General features: G+C 40.5%; 1 protein-coding gene across 3 annotated transcripts in view; it reads left to right on the top strand.

Moving 5' to 3' along the window:
• The window catches only part of PPP2R2B (protein phosphatase 2 regulatory subunit Bbeta), a 685,183-nt gene that overhangs the window by 206,404 nt on the left and 454,446 nt on the right, over window positions 1-24,333 (top strand). The window contains exon 3 of one of the 3 annotated variants that reach the window (XM_061189801.1): window positions 13,355-13,432. The exons of 1 other annotated variant lie outside the window; for it this stretch is intronic. In XM_061189801.1, coding sequence (XP_061045784.1) covers window positions 13,383-13,432 — 50 coding nt within the window. In that variant the 5' untranslated portion in view covers window positions 13,355-13,382. Of the gene's footprint in view, window positions 1-13,354; window positions 13,433-24,333 lie in introns of those variants that run through there. One more of the 3 variants, XM_061189800.1, reaches the window with a different exon arrangement.

Below are 24,333 nucleotides of genomic sequence, written 5' to 3'. Positions count from 1 at the left end.
TCTGTGAGTCTATTTCTGTTTTGCAAATAAGTTCATTTGTATCATTTTTTTTAAAGATTCCACATATAAGGGATAAATATATTTTCTTTGAATTCTCCTAAATTTTGTAATAATAAAATAATGTCAGCGTTTGATACCCTTGAATTAAAGCAAAGGTATGACCTGAACCAAAGGGAAAGAGAAGATGTTGGCTCCAGTGGCCTCTATGCGGGTCATTCCACTGGTGCAGTTCGGTTCTCTGACCTGGTGCAGGCAGGCTGAGGAAGCAGAGATGCAGTTGCCCCAGTTCCTACCACAGGGAATCCTTGGGAGGAATCACCCCTTCACATTTGTATTCATTCACCTGTTCACTAGTTACCGAGTGCTAACTACAAGTCAGGTGCTGTGCTGGGTGCTAGGTATACAGTGGAGAGAGTTAGACATAGTCACTGCTCTCAGGGGACTACACTCCAGGGGAGAAGATGGATGTCAATCCAATTTACACATCCTATTAAATAAGATAGCTTTGGCACAGAGTAAGGAGTCATAGCGAAGGAAGGTGATGCTACATAATGTCTACTTAATATCTAATGGGCATCTGAGCATAACATACACAACATCTCCCAGCCTGCTCCCTCCCGTCTCAGTTCATGGCGATTCCATCTTCCCAGTCACTTAGGCCACGTGCATCTTGGCATCACCCTTCATAACTGTCTTTCTTGCATAGCCAGCATCCAACACTCCTGACTACCTACACTGCTCCCACTCTGGTCTATTTCTTACTTGGTTATTGCATCAGCCTCCTAACCTCCTAACCTTCTTCTTTTTTTATTTGCTTTTACTCTTGTTTCTTTCTGTATAGCAGTCAGGTTCTCCAGTGACTTCTCATGTCATTTAGAGTATAAGGTAAAAGTCCTTGCGGTGTCCTAAGTGTTAAGCCCTACACGATCTGCCCGTCAACGTATCCTCTCTGTCCCTGTTACCTTCTGCTCTCCTCCCTCTCCTTCTGTGGCCACACTAGTTTCCTTAGGGTTCCCTGAACACAGAGCACTTACTAACTCTAGGGATTTTGCAAAGGCTGTTCCCTCTCCCTGGAATGACCTCTCCTAGCTGCCTGGCTCACTTATGTATTTTGGTCTATGTTCAAATGCCACTTTGTCAGAGGGGATTTATCTGACCTTCTTATAAAAACTAGTGTCCCCTGTAGCTTTATATGCCCCTTAACCAGCTTCTTGGTGCTTCATAGAATGTATCACTACTTAATAAATCATGTGTCTATTTATTTCATTGTTTGTCTATCTTCCCATCTCCTAGAATATGTTTCATGAGAACAGCAGCCTTATTTTCCATATCCCCACAAACTTGGACATAGTTGCCCTTCAGTAAATATTTGTTGAGCAGTTTATTAGATGTAATAAGAAACAGCATCCCACCAGCCCTAAAGCTTGGGGAAGTGGCCCAATTCCAATGACATTCAGCTCACTTCATCTCTCCCGCCTTCGTAATTGTCCTTCCTATTGCTTATTAATCACACATCTTTTTTTGCACACAACTACAAGAGGCTGAGTAGCTTATGCCCCACAGAGCTGCAGTTCCCTGGGCAACTCCTCTCCCTAATGATGATGGTCCAGAGTCTAGTTCAGTGGGGTTAGTTCGGCAGGTGAGCCACATGTGTCTAGTCATTTGGGGGCTCTCCCCGCACCTGATTGTTTCAGGAGAAACTCAGTCCAACATCTTGGGCTCCAGCCAAAGAGGTCTTCCCGTGTGGGAGAATTGTGTGACCTAAAAGAAGCATGAGAGGGAGAAAATTCAGATCATCAAAAGCAAACCACAACATTTCCTCTTTCATGCGACTCTTGACTGTCACCTATTGTACTTGGCATGTGTGTAGAATTTTAAGAAACGTCTGAATTTACTAACTGACCATTACTAATGGATGCTCCATTTACCAAAGGTACCTTGAGGTTCCTGTTAACCAGGAAGCTTCCCTCATACATGTCAGATAGAATTTAGGTTGCAGAAGTTCCATCTGCCTTTTACAACAGAGGCACCTGATGGAGATGTGATGAGCAGGGAGGCCTGACTTTTGATTCAGCTTTGCCACTCTTAGCCATATGATCTTGGACAAGCCCCTTAACCTCTCTGTGCTTTAATTTCTTTGCTTATAATCACTTAACCTATGGGGCTGTTGGGAGGACTCTTTGAGTCCTGCTTCTCTTGGTGCCCAGCATACAATAAAACCTCAACAGATAGTAAGCTCGAGGGCTGGAGAACACATCTAATTTGTAAGGGGAATTCACCATCTTGTTCATGCGTTTCCGTATGCATGTTCCTACTAGGTGTTATGTCTGTGGATATATACATCGGCCACAATTTGTACCTTCAGTTTACAAGAAGCCAATGTTGGGCGTGATTACTTACTATGCTCTGGGTGGCTGTCAGGGGCTGCTCTATGATGCTGGAACACATTTTAAATGACCATCCCTTGGGCTTCCCTGGTGGCGCAGTGGTTGAGAGTCTGCCTGCCAATGCAGGGGACATGGGTTCGAGCCCTGGTCTGGGAAGATCCCACATGCCGCAGAGCAACTGGGCCCGTGAGCCACAATTACTGAGCCTGCGCGTCTGGAGCCTGGGCTCCACAACAAGAGAGGCTGCGACAGTGAGAGGCCCGCGCACCGCGATGAAGAGTGGCCCCCACTTGCCGCAACTGGAGAAAGCCCTCGCACAGAAATGAAGACCCAACACAGCCATAAATAAATAAATTAATTAATTAAAAAATAAAAAAGAAAGCTCTAGGCTTGATCAGACAGTGCAATATACATTAAAAAAAAATAAATAAATGAATAATGACCATCCCTTGCAGTATTTTTCATGCTTGCAGATTCTGAGTTTTTGCATTCTGTTTCCGTTTGCTGTCAGAGCATTTTTTAGCTTCTAACTTTGTGGATTCTAATTGCTTCTACTTTTTTCCATAGCAAGGAAAGCATGTGGTCAAAGGGGGTGAAGGACAAGGATAACAAATCCGGCTGTACCTGCTTAGCTGGCTGGATTTCCTTCCTTCTTATTTTGATGTGACATTGTTTGATTTCCCTGTTTGCAAACGTGCTGGTTGCTTCCCATCTTGCTAACGTCTTGATCATTTTCTTCCTTCAGCAAGAAAGAAAACAACCACCACCAAAACTTAATTTGCCATACAGTTTAATTGAATTTACAGCAGCTGTCACAAAGTAAGACAAAAACCTCACAAATATGAATACAGAGACTCCTAGGATTAGGTAACCTCTGAAGTTTTAAAATATTCTTCAAGGCATTTATTTGCAAATTGGACTCCATTTGCACATTTCATAAGCACAATACAAATGTATTATTTATCAAGTGGTCTAGGCATGCCTGTTCAAATGAATGTTTGCAAATTCAACCTTCATTTAAAAATCCTCATTGTAAATCCATTCCCCCAACTTGCAGGACAAATGGTCTTTTCAACCCTGCCTTTCCTGTTTTATTCAAAATACTCCAGTTTCCACACTGAGTGACCTTTCTCAGGATTATAGGCCTGTGGATTTGAAGAGAATGGCTTCCAATATATAAAATTACAAAATAATTTACAATGTCAAAATTGCCCATTCCCACTGAGTTGCATCTTATCTGTCCTTTCTATCACAACAATACCCATCCCAAAGATGATCTCTCAAGCCTTCAGGCAGAAGTGTAACCTCACACTTAGGCAACTTCAGTTGGGAATGACTTAGGAGTTGGGTGTTTCATGCCTTAGTAACTTGTCTAACCTTCATGGACAGGCCTGAGAAGAAACTGAATTTGAGTTGGTGCTGGTTCCTGGTGGTCTCAGACCCCATGGGCCAGAGAAAAACCATACCTCTCAGTTCCAAGGCAATTGATGAGTGAATAATCCATATAGGAGAAAACAAAATTAAATAAGCAGGTCATTGTTTGGCTTCTTGCCACTTGTGCTTTATAATTCACCATCCATTTTAAGTGCAGTAAGTAGGAGAGCTATTTTTTAATATGATTGCTGTCTTTGGTGAAAAGTAATTACAGGCAGAAAATGCTGAAAATAGAGGACTATTTGCTAAAGCATCTATCAGGGCTTCTTTTTTGCCAGTTTTTTTTTTTTTTTTTCAGGATGCTAGAAGGCACTTTTGTCCTTGTAAAACCACACAGTGTTCTCTGTATTATAGGGAGTGAGACACTGGTTTAATGACAAAGAGCTGGCCCTATATCCTGGCTCCCTTCTGCTTGCCCATCATATCATGTATCCGAGCGCTAGTTTTTATCCTGTGGCAAAAGCTTCCACCATGGGATTAAAGAGCTTCTTCTCCTTCTAGTCTAATTCAATTAAACACTCACTTCCTGACCTTTTAATAGGTGCCGAGAGAAGTTTTAGGTTCTAAAGGTGAAAGGATAAATAAGACATAGGTCTTGCCCTTAAAGAATTCAGAGTCTATAAACAGAGATGTAAATAAAGAATTATAATATAGTGCTATTTGTGCTTTGATACTTGACATTTTGGCTAAAGGTTGAACGTAGTCAGCTGGAAGATGAGTAAAATGTATTGTTCTAAACCGACGTACCTCTTAAAATCTAAAAATGACTATTTTTTTTGTGGAAGAAATACAAATGACTATGTAATTATGCAGAGATAACATCCTCTTTCTCCATTTGTGTATGGGGCATTGGATTCAGCTGTAACTGAATAAAGAGTGGCTTCGACAAATTAAGCTGGATTTTTTTTCTGCCCTGAAAAGCCAGAGGCAGGCCATTGTTGTGTTGGTTCGGTGGCTTAAATATATCAGGGTCAAGGTCTTTGTGGTCCTTTTTCTTTGGAATACCAGAAGGCTACAATAGTTCCTGTCATCACATACTATTGCAGAAAGGACAAAAGGGAGTAATGGTAAATGGGGGAAAGTTGGCATCTGTATCATGAGACAAAAAATGCTTCCAGATACACCTAGGAGAGGCAGATATGAGTCACATGGCTGTCCCTAGCTGCAAGGGAGTCTATGATTCCAAGCGTGCTTGTATGTTTGTTTGTTTTTCAAACAGGACAATGTGTAGCAGTGAACAAAATCAAGAATCTGTTAGTAAGATATAAGGAAGGGATGGATATTGCATAGGCAACCAGGAGTTTCTGACACATCATTTACCATAAGTACGAAGTAAAGAGATAATATGAAAGAGAGAATAACTATTTGAGGAGATAGAGTCTGCTGCAGGAGCTGGGGTTTGATATGGAAACAATAATCTTGTTAGAAGCCAGAACTATACCGTAAAATTGTTTTGATTTTGTATGTCATTTCAAAGTTAGTTTTATGTGAGTAAAGATCCTGGTCACCTGAATGATGTGATATGATGAGAAAAAAAATATTCATTGTGCCTAGAAATGGTCTTCTATGGTGACTTAAATTTCTACTCTCAGGAATCCTGTAAGAACTTTTTAAAGAATCTCTTATAATGCTATTAGTTATAAATGATAAAATAGTAACTCATGGCTTAGAACAATGGGTTTCTCTGGTTAACACTGCCTTTTGCAGAAAACATAGTCTGAGGGAGTGGTATGGAGGATAAACACATTTCAGGCCACAGGGATAATGGGATGCCATGGTGGGAATCCAGGAACTTCTTAAGGCAAATGAATGTTTTCATTGGATAGAAACATAAGCAGGCAAAAAATTCTGATAGTGCCTGAGGGCGAAGGGGTGTGGAATGCACACATAGCCTAGTGGATTTCTTTTCCTTCTTTCTTCTTCCTTCCTTCCCTTTCCTTCTTCCCTCCTTCCTTCCTTCCTTCCTCCCTCCCTCCCTCCCTCCCTCTCTCTCTCCTTCCAGGCCAGATGGCTTACTGATGAATTCTTCCACAAATTTAAGGAAGAAATAGTACCAATTACACACAAACTCTTTCAGAAAATTGAAGAGGGGTGAATAATTCCTAACTTATTCTGTAAGGTCAGCAGTCCCTGATACTAATTTCTCTCATGAATGTAAATGCAAAAATTATAAACAAAATTTTAGCAATTAAAATCTAACAGTATACAGAAAGATAATACACCATGACCAAATGCAAGATTACTTTAACATTAAAAATTTAATTAGCGTAATTGACTGGATAAATAAAATATTAAAAGAAAAAATGTGATCACCTCAATAGATGCAGAAAAAAATATTTCACAAAATTTAACAAGTATTCCTGATAAAAACTCTCAGCAAACTAGAAATAGAATGGAACTTCCTTAACCTGGTAAACAGATAAACCCATCTATGAAAAATCACCAATTAATACACTTAACGGTGAAAAGCTGAAAGACTTCCCCCTTAAGTTTAGGAACAAGACAAGCATATCTAATTGCACTGCTTTTGTTAAAATTTTTACAGGAGGTTTTAGCCAATGGAACAAGGCAAGAAAAATAAGACATACAGATAGCAACAAAGCACCAGAAAAGATACTTACTTAGGAAAGTTCACATTTAAAACACAGTATACTGCTATATTCCTAGTAGACTGGCTAACAATAAAACATCTGCCTATACAGTGGGCTGGTGAGGATGTGGAAGAACTGGACCTCTCAGACGTGTTGGTGATAACAATCATTTTAGAAAAAAATCACTTTAGATTGGCATTTCTTACAATTTAAAAAATATACTTAATGATAATACTCAACTATTCCATTCCTAGGTATTTACCCAAGAGAAATAAAAGCATATGCAAATACTTGTACATGAATGTTTCTAGCAGCTTTATTTATAATGACAAAAATTGGAAACAACCCAAACTCAGCTAATGGATCAACAAATTATAGCACATCCATATAAGGGAATGCTAGTCAGCAATAAAAAGGAATGAACTATTAACACACACAAAGATGTAGATTAATCTCAAAATAATTATGCTGAGTGAAGGAAGTCAGAAAAAAATAGTACATATCATAGGGTAGCATTTATATAAAATTATAGAAAATACAAAGGAATGAATAGTAACAGTGAGCCGATCAGAGGTACCTGAGATTGGGGGTTGAGGGAGATGTGGGAAGCAAGAGCTGGAAAGAATGATTACAAAGATGCAGAAGAAATATTCTGGGGGTGTTGGCTGTGTTTATTGTATTGATTGGAGTGATGTTTGAAAATGATGGTATATAACATGTCAAAACTTATCAAATTGTGTATTCTAAATATGTCCAATTGATTAAAAGTCAAGTATACCTCCAAAAGATTTTTTAAAAGAGAGTGTAGAAAGGACTACAATAACCATCTATTAAGGTCTTATGATAAATATTAGAAAACGATTACAAAATAATTATCGTGTATAGGGAGAAGTTGAGCAAAAAATGCTTTGATCTATGCTACTTTTTAATCCTATTCCCAAATGACATGCTAGGGTACACTGGGGAAGAATCACTGTCCTCTCATTTTCTCAATATCTAACACACAGATATTTACATCCATCTTCTTAAGGATGTTAGGCACCTCCATTTCCTTTGATTAGTAAAATGGAGTGAGATTTCCAGTCAGGCACATTGCAGCATTATTACTTCTTTGAGAGTATAAAGACATTTTTCCTTTGTTCAGCAAGTAAATTCTTAGGATGTAGGATCAAAAGAACAATAAAAAATGAGTTGCTCCACTGTCTCACCAATAGCCCAAGATTTCTTCCCCTCTTCCCTTCCTCACTCATCCAATCACCTTGAGTCCCTCTGGATTCTGCTTTCTTAATAATCAGTCAATATAGCCTCTCTCTTCCACGCCCTTGCCCTTTCTCCCATCAGATGGACTGTTTTGACAGTCAGTTTAGCCAATTAACAATTTGCTTGATTGTCAATTGAAATCATGCAGTGAATTAAACCCAGCAATATCAATCCAATGATGGTTTCAGTGTGATATCACTAATGGTTTATTCAATCTGATGCAAAGGAAAATTTGATTTAAAACCTGATGTATTTACCTTCACTGTTCCTGTTTCCACGTTCCTGGTCTTTATGAGCTCACTGGCAATTTAGGGATATAGAAGTGACCTATCTTTACTAAACACAGCAGCAGTTGCTGAAATGGAGCCATACATAAGGTGTTGAGGTATCAAGTGAAAAATAAAAGCCTCTCTTCTATTAGTTTAAGTTTGGAGTCCCCTTATTTTTTTATTGAAGTGTAGATGATTTACAATGTTGGGTTAATTTCTGCTGTACAGCAAAGTGACTCAGTTATATACATATACACATTCTTTTTTTACTTTATTTAAAAAAATTTTTTTAAACACATTTAAAAAAATTTATTTACTATTTATTTTTGACTGTGTTGGGTCTTCGTTACTGCACGCGGGCTTTCTCCAATTGCGGCGAGCGGGGGCTACTCTTCGTTGCGGTGCGTGGGCTTCCGATTGCAGTGGCCTCTCTTGTTGCGGAGCATGGGCTCCAGGCGCACGTGCTTCAGTAGTTGTGGCACGTGGGCTCAGCAGTTGTGGCTCGCGGGCTCCAGAGCGCAGGCTCAGCAGTTGTGACGCACGGGCTTAGTTGCTCCACGGCATGTGGGATCTTCCCAGACCAGGGCTCGAACCCGTGTCCCCTGCATTGGCAGGCGGATTCTTAACCACTGCACCACCAGGGAAGCCCCTCTTTCTTTATTTTTAACTGTCTCTGAAGCAGCAGAGTCTCTACTCTTTGAGATCAGGCATCCTGGTTAGAAAGATTTTTACACCAAGTTGTGGCTGGTGTGTTAGCCAGATATCCATTCACACTGCGAGCTTTTCTTAAGTCATCATGGTCTCCTCATGACAACACACTCAGAGAGAATTGCACAATTGTAGGCTCTTTCTATGTAGTTGACCACATATCTACAGCCTGTCTCAGATCCAATTTCAAAATAGATTCTTCTCAGGGAAAATTTCTCTGGGCAAGGATCATCTCCCTCTCTTGTCTCTGTCTCTGTCTCTCTCTCTGCAGAAAGAAGCAGGCTGCTCATGCCAAGCCCGTGAAAACAACTCTTTACAGTGGCCTCCCAATCAATAAGGAGCTTTATTTGCTGCATGTCACACCCTCTGTTCATTGTATTCCCCAGCCGAGTTGGCACAGAAGAGGCAGCACAAATGCTGGCCTCGACTCTGAAGGGCCCTGCTGGGGCAGTGCAAGAAGAAGAGCCAGTGCTGGGCGTCGGAGCTGTGGGATCTGGCTCCAACTCTGCTGTTAACTCACTGCGTGGCTGTGCCCCCTCTGGACCCCAGTCCTCTGCTTTTAAATGAGGCGATTCGACCAAATGGCTCCAAGCGCTGTTCAAATTCAGAAATCGGCTATTACATGATCCTAGAAAGAAGACAGGTGTGTGCCATCAGTGGGCTGACTGCCTGGCCTTCCAGTAAGTGGGACTCAGGACCTTCCTGAGCCATAGTTGTGAGGAGAGGGGAATGAGCATCTTCTGGGATGTTTAGCTGTTGGATCTAGTAGAGAATGTTGCTTATTGACAATGTTACCATGGCAACTGGTGTGTCATTTGGTACCAAGGTTTAGGGTAATGGTCAAGGTATGCAATTTAAGAGAAATGCATTTTCCTTTCTCACCTTTGTCAACTTCATTCTCTCAGTCATCCTCTTTAGCAATTAGATACACTTCCCTGAAGAACATTCATTAAATCCAGACAGGTATATTACCAACCCATGACCATGAGAGGTAGGCCGGTGGTAAAAGAAAATCTGGTATCAGAAATAAAATTGTCATCGTAGAGTCATAGGTCTGCAACAAAAGTAACTTTACTGTGTTGTGAGTTGTCTCCCTTCTTGGGGCGTTGCTTCCTAATCTATCAAATGGAAAGAATTGGACTAGGTGTTATCAAAGGTGTCATTCAGCTCAAATATTCTTGCCAGAGGTTTGCAAATTGGTGATACAGATATCATACATATTCAGTGTGCAGATGTGGTGTGTTTGCCCTATGTTGGGTCAGCCACACACATGGTGTTCAAATTTGAATTGATTGACATTTAAAAATTTTAGGTTTTCATGTAATGATCCAGATTTCTGGCTTCTTCTGAAAAACAAACAAAAACCCAGCCAATTTAATAACACTGGACTGAAATCCTCCATGGCAGCTTTCAGCTGGAGCTGAGTAGCTGTTGCCCCCTTTATACATGGCCTGGGTCCTCCAGGCCCCACCATCCCCACCATTTCTGAGGTGATCACTGACTCAGGTCATATATCAACTCTACTGAGTATCTTACAGCTAGCCAGCCTTTCTCATCCTAACTGATCAAGGCATTTGTGTTTTCAGCTGCTGTCTAGCTCTTCTAGGATAGAGATGGCATGATCCAAACTCTCTTTACATCACTAATGCCATCATCTGGCAATGATCTTGGTAGAAGACGGAAACTGGGTCCAAAGACTGCCCTGGATGAGAAAACTGTCAATAACATTGGCTACCTTGACCTCTCATACTAATCAACTGAGCTCACGGGCCTAGGCAACCATATCTATGGGTGATGGTTGGAAATGTCACTGACATTGAATTGGTCGCATGATCCCTTGCTCTGTAACTCTCAGCAAATCAGTAATTCTCTATGACTTGGTCTTTTCAAGTGTGAAACAAGTGGATTTACAATAAGCAACCTTCCCTCTAAAGCTAAAATTTCCTGAAGCAATATGAATACCTATACAAAGACCCATATTTTTAAAAAATTTTATTGAAGTATAGTTGATTTATAATGTGTTAATTTCTGCTGTACAGCAGATTCAGTTATATATATATACTCTTTTTCATATTCTTTTCCATTATGGTTTATCACAGGATATTGAATACAGTTCCCTGTGCTATACAGTAGGACCTTGTTGTTTATCCATTCTATATATACCAGTTTGCATCTGCTAATCCCAAACTCCCAGTCCTTCCCTCCCCCAATACCCCTGGCAACCACAAGTCTGTTCTCTATGTCTGTGAGTCTGTTTCTGTTTCGTAGATAAGCTCATTTGTGTCATAGTTTAGATTCCATATAGAAGTGCTATCATATGGTATTTGTCTTTCTATTTCTGACTTACTTTGCTTAGTATGATCATCTCTAGGTCCATCCATGTTGCTGCAAATGAAAAGGCCCATATTTAAATCTGCCTCTGTGTGTGTGTGTCTGTGTGTGTGTGTGTGTGTGTTTCAGAGTGGTATATGTCTGCTTATTTTTAGGCACATGTTTTGTGACAATAGGTACAGAGTCTACACCTAGAATCAAAACTAGTGACATAGGAAATGCACTACGACAAAAATCAGGAAGTACTTCATCTGTAGCTGGTATTCCCTAAGAGACGGATGCAGTCGCAGATTCAACAGCAGAATTGGCAGTTTAGAGAGGGCCAGTGACGACTCACAAGGAAGAGTAAGAACTTATCAAAGAATGCCTAATGCTGAAATCCAAGGCCAGAGCTAGAAGTACCAGAAAGGATCAGCAATAGGACCGTGCGTGTGGCCTTTCTGTGCACTAATAAATGCTGCCAAATGCCTTTCTTCTTCCCTCCTAATTTTATTGGGAACTTGTAGCCCTGTATAGTCTTAGAGGAGACACAAGTACTTTAATAATTGACATCTGAAACTGTATTCCAGCTCAGCCTTCCAAACAAGACTCTAGTTCAAGCTGTGCAACCTCTCTGGGCCTACGGGCTCTAACTATTAGATGGGCAGGCTGACCTTGGCACACTGGGAATATTGGGATTTCATGGGCAGGCTGACTTTGGCAGAGTGGGAATATGGAACTCAGACAGCCTGGGTGGAAATCCCAGCTCTGCCACGTCCTAGGTATCACCTCAGATGAGTTATGAAAACTTCCTAGCTCTCAGTTTCTTCACCTGTAAAATGGGGTTCTCATGGTATCCTCCTCACAGATTTGTGTGAGAATGGGATAATTCATTTAAAGTATTTAGCGCAGTGCCTACTTCACAGCAACTAGCTGAAATTTGCTCAGCTAACGTTCTTCCTCCTTTTTAATTTTTTTAACTATTGAACATTTTAGACCCCTTGCCAATAATAATATTCTTTATTAAGTTGTTTATGCTGAGTGCCTTCAAAATCTACAACTCTGAGCGATGGGTACTATAATTATTATTGCCACTTTTAAAAAGGGAAAACACAGACTCATTATGTTTGGGAACTTGCGTCAGGTCGGAGCAAAACTAAATACAAACCCCATCTGACTGCAAAGTGTAGGCTCCGAATGATGACCCTGTGCTGCTTCCATCCAACGCACCATCAGCAACGGTGAGAAAAGCAGATGGGGAAGAATTCTGCTCTCAAGCGGCTTGAGCGAATGCGTGTTTCCATGTAGGAGTTCAGGAAAAATCTGTCGTGGACGGTGAGGGTGGCTGCTTAGTTGTGTGTGTGTTTTCAAAAGGTCAGTTTGGTTTTGATATTTGATTTTTTTTCCTGCTAATATAATCATTCTTAAATCGATAGTCTTTCCAAAAATTTGACGATGCAATGTTCCCCTTAATTGTAAAATCTAGTAGAATTGAAGGCAACATCCATATGCTGTTGAGAAGTAAACTGTCACCACTGCTATCCAAAAACGTTCTGAAAAGTGCCATTTTGACTTGAATATATGTATATTAATAAATGTGTATGTAATATATATATATATATATTAGTATATGCATTAGTATTGGATGCATATATGTTTGGAAACTGGAAGTCATAGTAAGCCAGAAAATGTAACCCTACCAAAGGTCCAATTCAAATTTGAAACAGAAATCTCCGTGGAACAAAACAGGCCACGTTTGTCAGAACTGACTCCCCAGCCCTGCGTTAGCCAGCCCGCCCACTCCCCGTCGCCAATGTTTTTTTGCTTTCCTCTACTCTCCAGTCAGCTCCGACTCTGGCAAGCAGTCAAGAAGGGAACAAGAGAGATGGAAGTTCTCTGAGTATCTGACCCCTTACTGGCCATTCAGCCATGCAAGCTGTGCAACCAGTTTAAAAAAAAAAAATAAGTTGCCTTTCTTTTCCTCTCTCCCCTCTGACAAACTGCCTCTTTCTCCCGCCACCATCACAGAGGGAAAACAATGGCGAGCCTTAGTGTTCCCATGAAAAGGGGCAGTCACACCCTGCAGGCCTGCTGTCACTGCTCCAGGATGCTGCCAGGGGCCGAGAAGGGACAACTCCGATTTCTCCAGCTCAGACTGGTCCTGGCATGGTCGGATGGAGGAGCCAGAGCAGGGATTTGCAGCAGGACGCCATACTTGCAGACCGGGCATCCTCCCAGGACCCACTAGGGTCTCCTCTCCCCAAGATGATACCTGGTGTGCAAGTCTCCTTTTAGAAGTGCATAGATTACACTCTGTGTTTCTTTCCTTATTGGCCTTTTAAGGACAACTGGGAGCCCTTACCTAACCCAAAGTGTCTCCCTGTGTACCTTGCAGGAATTGGGGCGTTTACCCAGGACACACTATGGTGCTTCAGCCAAGTGAAAGGCACTATGGAGACTGGAACCACGGAAGGTAGGAGAAAGCTCCTGCTCCCCTTTTTCTTGCCTCCTTGGGGTTTGTGCTGGTTCCAGATTTGAAATGTTCATCTTTGTGTCCATGAATATAAGTCCCCACACATCCCAGAATAGCGTTCTGAGCTAGTAATGGATTTAATCATCTTTTTCTACCTTTTTTTTTTTTTCTTTTTTCTGTTGAAGCTTATTTTATTCCCACTAGTGAGGCAGCACTGAAACGAACTTTCAGTGAAATAGGTTGGCAGTGAGAGGGGCTAAACTATGCAAGTCTTGTTCCAGGATGGTCTGTTAGCTCTGTAGAATTCTGAAAGCAAACATTTCAAGATGGTCAGACGTTCACCTCGTCCTTCCATTCTGTGTTGAAGATGACTTGCCACTATACGTGAAACACACGGGGAAAATGAAGAATTCAAGTCTGACTTGAATATAAACTGTGGGTACATTGAGTCCCAATATCACCGTGTAATTTCCTTTCTGAATCTCAAGAGAGTTTCCTATCCGGGTCCTTTACCTGGGAAATGCATTCCTTTTCCTCCTCCTGAAGAAATTGCGTTTAATTCTCTTCATTTTCCTCCCTTATAAACCTGAGCTTGGAGACCTTCAAGACTCTCCCAAAGGATGTCTGCATTTCAAAATAGCTTAGTGATAGGCAACTGGAAGGAACTAGAATAGCACTTCTGGGTGTTTTAAATCAAGGTTCAGCTGTTGTGGCAGAATGTAGTAAGGGTTGCCTGAAACAGACTGTACTAAATTGGTGGTAGGTATAGATACCAGATGTGGTATAAGACAGGTCTAAAACTAATATTAATGAATGAGGATGTGAATAGCTGACAGAGTTGAACTTGAATATGGAAACTAACATGTATAAATGCATGTAAACTTTTGGGTCATTCTATAGCATTTTAATTCTGAATAAAAAATTATTTAAGTAAAAATTATTTGATCTGCAATCTTGCTATAATTCATTTTTAGAAACTCGATATAATTAATGGTGGATATCTCAAAACCAAGTGATTTATGATTAAAGAGTGAGAAAAAGCACACTAACATAAATTAATGACTAAATCTATAGAGTTATAGTTTTGTATAACATCTTCTATTTTTCAGATGCACGATCAAATGAAGCTTTACAAACAATTCTCATAAAGCCCCTATGAAGTAGACAGAGCAGGATTTACTAGACCCATTTATGTTCATCTAATCAAAAATATTTGTGAGTGTCTTCTATATGGCAGCACTGACCTAGGCATTAGAAAAAAAGGGAAGGGGAAAAATATGACTTACTCCCTAACCTCATGAATCTTAAGAAAACTGAAGCTCAAGTTAATCAGTTGTTTTAAATCTTGGCTTTGATTCAAAATCACTTGCACTTTTTAAATAGTAGTGACTTCCAGATCCTCCAAGAGGTACTGAGTTAGAGGTTTGAGGACCAGGGTGATGCAGTGTGTTTTAATGAGCCCACCCAGATGATCCTGATGTTGTGGACTGGCTTTGGGGACCACCAGGCTAGATGACTTCTTCCAGGTTATCCATTATTCTCAGACTCTGGACTTAAATCTTGTCTTTGTGACTGGCTCCCCACCTACTGTAAGGGTTCTGAGTGTCTACTCAAGCCATAGCTCTTATCAGTTGAGGACTTACTATGTAGTGACTACTCTAATAAGTGCTTAAAATAAATTAATAAGATAATGTAGGTACAGCATTTGCACAGTGCTTTACACTTTGTGAGTACTCAATATTTGTAAGCTGTTATTATAAGTGCCATTATAAATAGATCTTCATTCTAATTTAATCCTCACCAAAATCTTGAGTGGTAGGTGTTTTTGTTTTCGTTTTTTTTATATTTATTTATTGGTTTATTTATTTTTGGGTGTGTTGGGTCTTCGTTTCTGTGCGAGGGCTTTCTCTAGTTGCGGCGAGCGGGGGCCACTCTTCATCGCGGTGCGCGGGCCTCTCACTGTCGCGGCCTCTCTTGTTGCAATGCATAGGCTCCAGACGCGTAGGCTCAGTAGTTGTGGCACACGGGCCCAGTTGCTCCGCGGCATGTGGGATCCTCCCAGACCTGGGCTCGAACCCGTGTCCCCTGCATTGGCAGGCGGATTCTCAACCACTGCGCCACCAGGGAAGCCCCGTGGTAGGTGTTTTTATTCCCACTTAACTTATGAAGATATTGAAGCTAAACAAATAAATAAAGACTAAGTTCTTTGCCAAGAGCTCCATAGCTAATCAATGGGTGAGCTGGGTTTCAACCCAGTCTATAGGACCCCAAGCCCAGCTCTTTAAACATTGTTGGGAAGACAGAGATTCTCACTTAGTAGGTTGAAATAAGGCACAGGAATCTGTGTTTTTCACACATGCTCTTATGATCATCACGGCAGGTGAACAGAGGATGGGTTTAAATGTTTGCTGCTCATGATAAATAATTACTGCAGCCTGCTTGAACTAACTGTTAATTGAGACATAGTCAGTCAGAATGACAATGACTCCCAACTTTTGTCTGAAAAAATCACTCTCAAGTGGTGAAAAAAGGGAGAATCATTTTTTAAGAGGAGAATCAAATTGGACACTAACATGTCCAACTAATACTACCTCAATGGCAGTTGAATATTTGTTGAGTGAATTAATGAATGGCTTTCAATTAATAAAAATCAAGGTTCTTAAAAATCAGCATTTTTAGAATTGGCCTGCTCTACCCAAGTTGGGTTAAGTCAATAAAAATTATTCAACTTTCAACTTTGTCTTTTTTTTTTGCTTAATGAAGTGTCTTTTTTAAAATTGAAGTATAATTGACTTAGAATATTGTGTTAGTTTCAGGTGTACAGAAAGTGATTCAGTTATATATACTTTTTTCTGATTATTTTTCCATTATAGGTTATTACAAGATAGTGAATATAATTCCCTGTGCTATACAGTAAATCCTTTTTACTTATCTATTTTATGTATAATAGTTTATATCTGTTAATCCCAAACTCCCTCTCCCCTCTCTTTCCCCTTTGGTAATCATAGTTTGTTTTCTATGTCTGTGAGTCTGTTCCTTTTTCGTATATAGATTCCTTTGTATTATTTTTAGATTCCACATATAAGTGATATCATATAATATTTCCCTTCCACTTTACTTATTTCTACTAATGACTTTTCTGTTCCATTTCTACCACTTTCTAGTCGGTGACCTTGGCCAAATCACTTAATGTCTCTGTGCTTACGTTCGCTTGTCTGCAAAATGGAGATAATAATACAGGTATCTATTAGGATGGTGTGAGGGCTAGGTGAATATGAAATCTAGGTTGTTATTAGATGCTCAAATCACATTATTGTTTTATAAAGGCAGGGCTGAGACTAGGTGAAGTGACAAAAATAAAGATAAATATTTTAATTCAATATTTTTAAAAAACCAAAATTAATGAGAAGAATCCATGGTGAACAAAATATCAAAATGTTTAATAAAGAAAGGATCAGTATTACTGATTTACTTTTCCTTTTGCTTCAGGTTCCAATATGGCTCAGCATGGCACTGTTACTACTAATTTACCTAAATGTATATCTTGGGTATCAACTAGTAGGCTAGATTTTTTTCACATTCCAAATTATTCAGAAGGATATTAGATGGTTGATACTATAGGTCCAACAGTAAATTTAGTGAGCACTTATTAGATCCAAGGCACTGCCCCAGAAAGTGAAAGGGTTATAAAGATAAATATAGTCAAAGCTTTCAAGGAATGCACCATTTAAGGGGAGACAGGAATTGGTACAGAAGAATAAGGCATTGCATCATAAATATAATACAGGACAAGGTGAGCTAAAGACAAAGTGCTTTGACTAAAGACTAAGGTGCTTTGAATACAAAAGAGACCAAAATCTCATACATTTGAGGGAACTGTTGAAATAGTTCTTATCAGAATTCTGATGAGAGGCAATATGGCTTTATTAGAGGGGAGACGTTGCAGATGATGAGAAAGTACGAGACTCAGGATGTATTCTGGAGGTAAGGAACTGGATTTTAGTGGAGAGGTAAAGTAGGGAATTAAGACAGCTCCCGGGTTTTGGCCTTGAGCAATTGGGTGGTTTGTGGGTGCGAGTTACTGAGACTTGGAAACCTGAAAAGAAGCATATTGGGGGATTCCCTCTCCCCTCCTACATTCAGTAGCCGGGTCTATGAAATAAACTGGCAACAGAAAGATTAACAGGAGAAAATGTATACAGATGCATAAACATTTACTTTGTGCATGGAGGCAACCCAGGAAAAAAAAGTGAATACTCAAAAAGGTAGTGAGATTTGAGAGTTTATATACCACCTTAACAAGGGAAGGGGAAAGGATGTAGGCCTCTTAGAGGAGAATTAATTATTTTTAGGAAAGATGAATGGTCCCTTAGAAGAAGAGATGGAAGAGATGAGAGATTGTGACAAAGTTTGTCTGGATGTGGTGTCCCCTAGTCTTCTCTCCTGTGATAATAAGTCCACCTGTGACAAATCAATCTTCCCTGGTTGATAAGATTCCCAGGGAGGGGATTTATGAACATGAGTTCCTATTGGAGAATCTGTCTTTAGGCAGATAAGGGGAATTCAGAGAAAGCCTCTTCCTACGTTTGGTGTTTCTCAAGTGCCTTCAGCTCAAAATAATCAATATACCAAAGCAGCATGTTTTGAGGTTGCATGTCCTGAACTCCATTAGGGAGAAATATCATGAGCTTCATTTTGAGCATAAGTGTGAAAAAGTTGTAAGATACTCAGGGGTAGATACTAAGAAAGAAGTTATATGTATGAATGTGGCTCTTCAGAGAGAGAATGCGAGATGGAGATAGAAAGTAGGGTGGCATCAACACCTAGATTGTATTTGGAACCACTGAACTGGATGGGATCACATATGTCATGCAGACCATTAGACATGCAGTCAACAAACAACTCATCCATGTCCTGAAGCTTTCACTCTTGCTGCTGGTTAGGATGCCATCTAAGCATTGTTCACTTACTTTAGTTCTTGGAAGATGCACATTCAAAGTTTCTGATTCCCCATGTGCAATTCTTGTGTTTGATTTGCCTAGCGTGCACAGTTCATATAATACATCATTGCACCTTATGCAGTTTTATACTACATCATCCTAGGAACACTTTACATGCTGGAAATTGCCTATGCTGGACATGAGACAATTTCTTGAGATTTTGTGTAAGAGTCTGTGTGTGAGAAGAAGTCAGAATTATCTGGTGGGATTTCTGATTTTTTTTCTTAGCTATTGCATATAACCATTTTCTTTCTGACACTACAGTTCTGGGGTATTTTATTTGTTCCCCATTCTGCAGTTCTTTAGTATCAGTCAGTATAAGTCATTTCATCTTTTTCATGGGAAATAAACATGATATTTATTCTGTTTTGCTACATGGGCATAACCTTCTTTCCTGCCCCTCCTTCTGAAAAGACAACTCATGTAGTAAGAAGGATGAGGCAGTCTGTTGATTCAGTTGCCTAATGAGAGAAAAGTATCAATTTGGCTGCTGATGTGAGATGCATCTGATACACCCTAAACTAAACACTGGTGATTGCGAGGACCTTCCAAGCAAACAGGAATCCTCGACCTAGAACATTTGCAAGAATGTCAGATCTTTGCACTGATGTTTGAGAAATGTGGGGATCCTAGGAATGATTTTTCAGTTTCCCTTCAGTCATTATGACTCTTTGCTGTCACCCAAAAAGAAAAATACCGATTGGATTATCTCAAAGCAGCGTAAAGACTGTGACCTTCTCATTTTATATTAGAAAGAGGTCAGTGATGGACAAATAACCTTTCTTAGATGTTTATGCAACATAAATGGCGCAGGGTGATTGTCACCTCACAGATCTTAGCCTAAAATATATAAAATAGAGCCTTGCTTGCCTCGCTCCTCCCACTCCTAGATATAAGATGCAGTGGTGGCAATGATAAAACCTCCCCTTTTGGGAAGAAGAACTCTTGTTTTTTTTTTTTTTTAAAAAAGAAATTCACGATTGATTGATTGATTGATTGATTGATTTCTGGCTGTGTTGGGTCTTCGTTTCTGTGCGAGGGCCTTCTCTAGTTGCGGCAAGCGGGGACCACTCTTCATCGCGGTGCGCGGGCCTCTCCCGTTGCGGAGCACAGGCTCCAGACGCGCAGGCTCAGTAGTTGTGGCTCACGGGCCCAGTTGCTCCGTGGCATGTGGGATCTTCCCAGACCAGGGCTCGAACCCGTGTCCCCTGCATTGGCAGGCAGACTCTCAACCACTGCGCCACCAGGGAAGCCCCAGAACTCTTGTTTTTGGACAGAAGCTTTCTGGATCAACAATCTCAAGCCACCAACACAGGGTTATTAATCAAGCTCTAACCTGAAGTCAGGTTATCTCTAACTTTAGGCTGGGTTACCCAGTTAGTGACCTTAGGTCACCAAATGATTTTTCGAACCTTATTATGCATATGAATCACCTGAGGAGGGTTTACAATGCATATTCCCAGGTCCTACCCTTAGCGATTCTGATTCAGAAGGTCTGGGATGGCGTCAAAGAGCTTGCAAATTTCATAGGCATCCCAAATAATTCTAACATAGGTTGATCCAAGAGACACACTGAGAAATTATATTTGTTCTTTCCTGACATCAGGGAGCTATTGTGAGAGCAGAGCAGATAGAACATCTGAGCGTATTTTGAGTGCTTTTTAAAGGAAATCAGAATGCCAATAAATATGAAGTTACTGTGCAGCCCAGTTCTCTGCCCGAGGCACTGAGGGGAGTAAAAGTCTCTCCTCTGTGCATCAAAAGGAAGCCCGGAATCTCCTCTCTGCATCCAGCCAGCTACAAAGGGATTTCCTATGCAACTGTACTTTGTACCGGGCTCCAATCCGCTAGAAGCAAAATTGGTCTGATTATGAACAAGTTGCCACGAGATGAAAGCATTTTTCTCAGCTGTGATTGAGGATGCCTTGATGCTAGAGAGCTGCGGGCTTGCCGTGCTCTGAAGGCGCCTTGGTGAGAAGTGGACTTGCAGGAAGCTTGCACGGCTCTGTGGGGGAAGGGAAGCAGATACTCTGCACAGCACTGAGTTCAAACATCCTGTGCCTCTGTAAGCATTAGGTAATTAAACATTTCCAAGCCGAGAAAGAGAAAAAGCTCCACGGCTGTCCATTTCACCCCTGCCCTAATACCAGTCACTTTAAATGTGTTTCCTCAGCAAATATTTATGGAGCACCTACTCTGTGCCAGGCACCGGCTGGGGAAACAAGACACCATTGCTCCCCTCCCGTGAGCAGTTTACATTCTCCTGAGGGATATCAACAAGTGGTTGTCAATTGCAATCCAGGGTGAGTGTGGAAAATGCTAGGAAAACAGTAAGCCACCTAACTCAACCCACAGTGGGGTGGCAGAGGGCGCAGGGAAGGGTCTCTACAGTAACTGGCAGCCAATCTGAGGCCAAACGAAGGAATAGGAATTAGCCAGTCTCTTTAGACACATAGACCCAAGTTTTATTTAGGGTTTAACTATTCCATTAGGCAAATTACTCATCTTCCCTGGGCTATCTTGAGAGGCTTTCTTTTTTTTTTTAATTTATTTTATTGAAGTATAGTTGATTTATAATGTTGTATTAATTTCTGCTGTACAGCAAAGTGATTCATATATATATACACACACATATATATTCTTTTTCATATTCTTTTCCATTTTGGTTCATCACAGGATATTGAATAGAGTTCCCCGTGCTATACAATAGAACCTTGTTGTTTATCCGTTCTATATATAATAGTTTGCACCTGTTAATCCCGAACTCCCAGTCTATCCCTTCCTCCCCTCCCCCTGAAGCTTTCTTCATAAGATCTTGAAAAGTACTACACAGTACTTGGCCATGGTAGAGTAATAATAATGATAATTCTATTTAATCAGACTTCACCGGGCCAGATTCTGTAATAATAACTTTCAATATATTATCTCATTTAATTTTTGCCACAACAAGATACGAGGCAACCTCATTTTACAAAGGAGGAAATTGAGGCTCAGAAAGTTCAACAACCTACCCTAGTAACACACCTGTCTGAAATCAGAGTTTGTGTGATAGCACACCCCTGGAAAATAGCCTGACACCAAGAACGGGCTCAGTGAAGACTTACTGAATGAATAGAGCCTTCAGCAGATACTAAATGTCAACAAAGCACAAAAAAATTATGACTATCATTAATACAAAAATAATGAATGTTTACAGGAGAATAAAGTAACTCATTTTAAAACAATCCATCATAAATATAACATAGCACTTTTCTGCTTTTAATATATATGGGTCATTTATTTCTTATAACCCCCATGGGAGACAACTAGAGTAGGTTTTATAATCTCATGTTATAGGTAGAAAAGAGATAGTATAGATATTACTGATAGTAGGTAGATTATTCCTCACAGAGATGAAAAGATTAAGGCGAGTAGAGATAAATTTTAAATTGCCCATGGTCTCATAGGGACCAGAAAGCAAACTCGTGAATCCTACACCAGCAATTTCTCTTTTGCTCATCTTCCTCTACACAATATAGACTGAAGATGGCTTTGGGGTGGGCAGCACTCTGTTCTAGAAGCACTGACTGTGAATTTGAAACATGGTTGACTGTCTTGAAAATGCAGGGCATTGGTCACATGGCAGCCCAAGCGAAATCCTTTACTCAAGATGCTTCTAGTTGCAACAGGAAAATTCATCTAACATGTGGAACAGCAAAAGAGTTATGACCTCTTCCTTAGTTCCGCAAATATCTGCTAAGTACCCACTGTGTGCTAGGCATTCTAGGCATTGGAGATTCAGTAGCGGAGGGGATAGACAATAGATAAAATAAATAAGTGGAATATAACATATAAGGTTATAAGTGCAATTGAGGAAAGTAAAGCAACAGAAGGTCTAGGGGGGTGGGTGTTCTCTTTTAAATAGGATGGTCAAGATGTCATGCAAAAGATAACATTTTAGCAATGATATGAAGAAGGTGAGAGATCAAGTCATATGGATATCTGGGAAGGAGAGTTCCAGATAGAGGTAATGGTCAGTGCAAATGCCCTGAGGCAAGAGCTTATCTGGTATGTTCAAGGACTAGACATGAGGCTAGTGGGGCTGAAGTTGAGTGAGCAAAGAGAGAAGTTATGAGAGGTGGAGACAAGAGAGATGATGACAGGCAGATGCAAGCAGGGGCCTTAGAGACCATTACAAAGACCTGAACTTCTGCCTGAATGAGGTAGACAGCCACTGCTCATAAAATGCTCCTTTTAACAGCAGGTCAATAATAAACAGTAAGGGGCCAAGGTCAGAAGCAAAGAACCCAGTTAAGCAGTTACTGCCATTACCTAGTTTCACATAAGTCCTGAGGCAGGGAGCCCCCCAGAGCTGACTAATTCCCTGGCTGAAGTACAGCATGGAGGACTCAGATTCTCTTCATCTCCCTGCCTTGCTATCCTTGGAATGTCAGCTTTGTCCCAAGACAACTGCAGCCATTCAGGGTATCACACTCAGAGAGACACAACAATATCCAGTGAAAAAGACATGGTTGTGGGGGGTTTTTTGACAATTTTTTTCTTCCAGATGTCCCTAACGATTTCTTATGTTGTCCCCTTGGCCTCAGTCTGAGTCATATACCCACTTTTAAACCGACCTGGACAAGGAAAGTGGGATTAGCCTGGCTGCTTTACACAGATCAGGCTTGCATCTAAGCTTGGTACAGGATGGTCATCTCCAAGTAGAGGATGCCACAATAAAATCTGGGCTTTCCAGCAAGGAATGGGCAGCCATTCCAGGTAGTCCAACAACAGTGTCAACTACAGGAAGCAGAGGCAGACCAATTCTAATGCCACCACTGGGCAAAGGGTGCAGGTTCACTGGCTAGTTCTTTGTAGAACATTTGGCTCCAGTAAATCCAAATGCCAAGCTTCCCTTGGCTGACTTCCTTAAAGCTGCTGTCTGGATGTATGAGAGGATAACTTGCCTTTTGTTTTCTTCTTATGTTACTGATTAAGCAGGCTGAGCATCATCCCACTTATTGCCTATGTTATTCGTTAATGTAATTTAAAAGCCAAGAATAAATAATTAAGCACACGGACACTGTAGAGTGACACCTGGTTTTGGGCCCAAGGTTTCAAGGAAGGATTATGCCTTTTTCTTCAGTGTTTATTTTTTATTTTTATTTTATTTTATTTTTTTTAACATCTTTATTGGAGTATAATTGCTTTACAATGGTGTGTCAGTTTCTGCTTTATAACAAAGTGAATCAGTTATACATATACATATGTCCCCATATCTCTTCCCTCTTGCGTCTCCCTCCCTCCCACCCTCCCTATCCCACCCCTGTAGGTGGTCACAAAGCACCGAGCTCATCTCCCTGTGCCATGCGGCTGCTTCCCACTAGCTATCTATTTTATGTTTGATAGTGTATATATGTCCATGCCACTCTCTCAGTTTGTCCCAGCTTACTCTTCCCCCTCCCCATATCCTCAAGTCCATTCTCTAGTAGGTCTGTGTCTTTATTCCTGTCTTGCCACTAGGTTTTTCATGAACTTTTTTTTTTCTTCTTAGATTCCATATATATGTGTTAGCATACAGTATTTGTTTTTCTCTTTCTGACTTACTTCCCTCTGTATGACAGACTCTAGGTCCATCCACCTCACTACAAATAACTCAATTTCGTTTCTTTTTATGGCTGAGTAATATTCCATTGTATATATGTGCCACATCTTCTTTATCCATTCATCTCTTGATGGACACTTAGGTTGCTTCCATGTCCTGGCTATTGTAAATAGAGCTGCAATGAACATTTTGGTACATGACACTTTTTGAATTATGGTTTTCTCAGGTATATGCCCAGTAGTGGGATTGCTGGGTTGAATGGTAGTTCTATTTTTAGTTTTTTAAGGAACCTCCATACTGTTCTCCATAGTGGCTGT

The sequence above is a fragment of the Eubalaena glacialis genome, chromosome 4 (genome assembly GCF_028564815.1).
Source record: "Eubalaena glacialis isolate mEubGla1 chromosome 4, mEubGla1.1.hap2.+ XY, whole genome shotgun sequence".
NCBI lineage: Eukaryota > Metazoa > Chordata > Mammalia > Artiodactyla > Balaenidae > Eubalaena > Eubalaena glacialis.
Note: the sequence above shows the minus strand (reverse complement) of the source record. Positions and strands in the feature narration are given on the sequence as shown.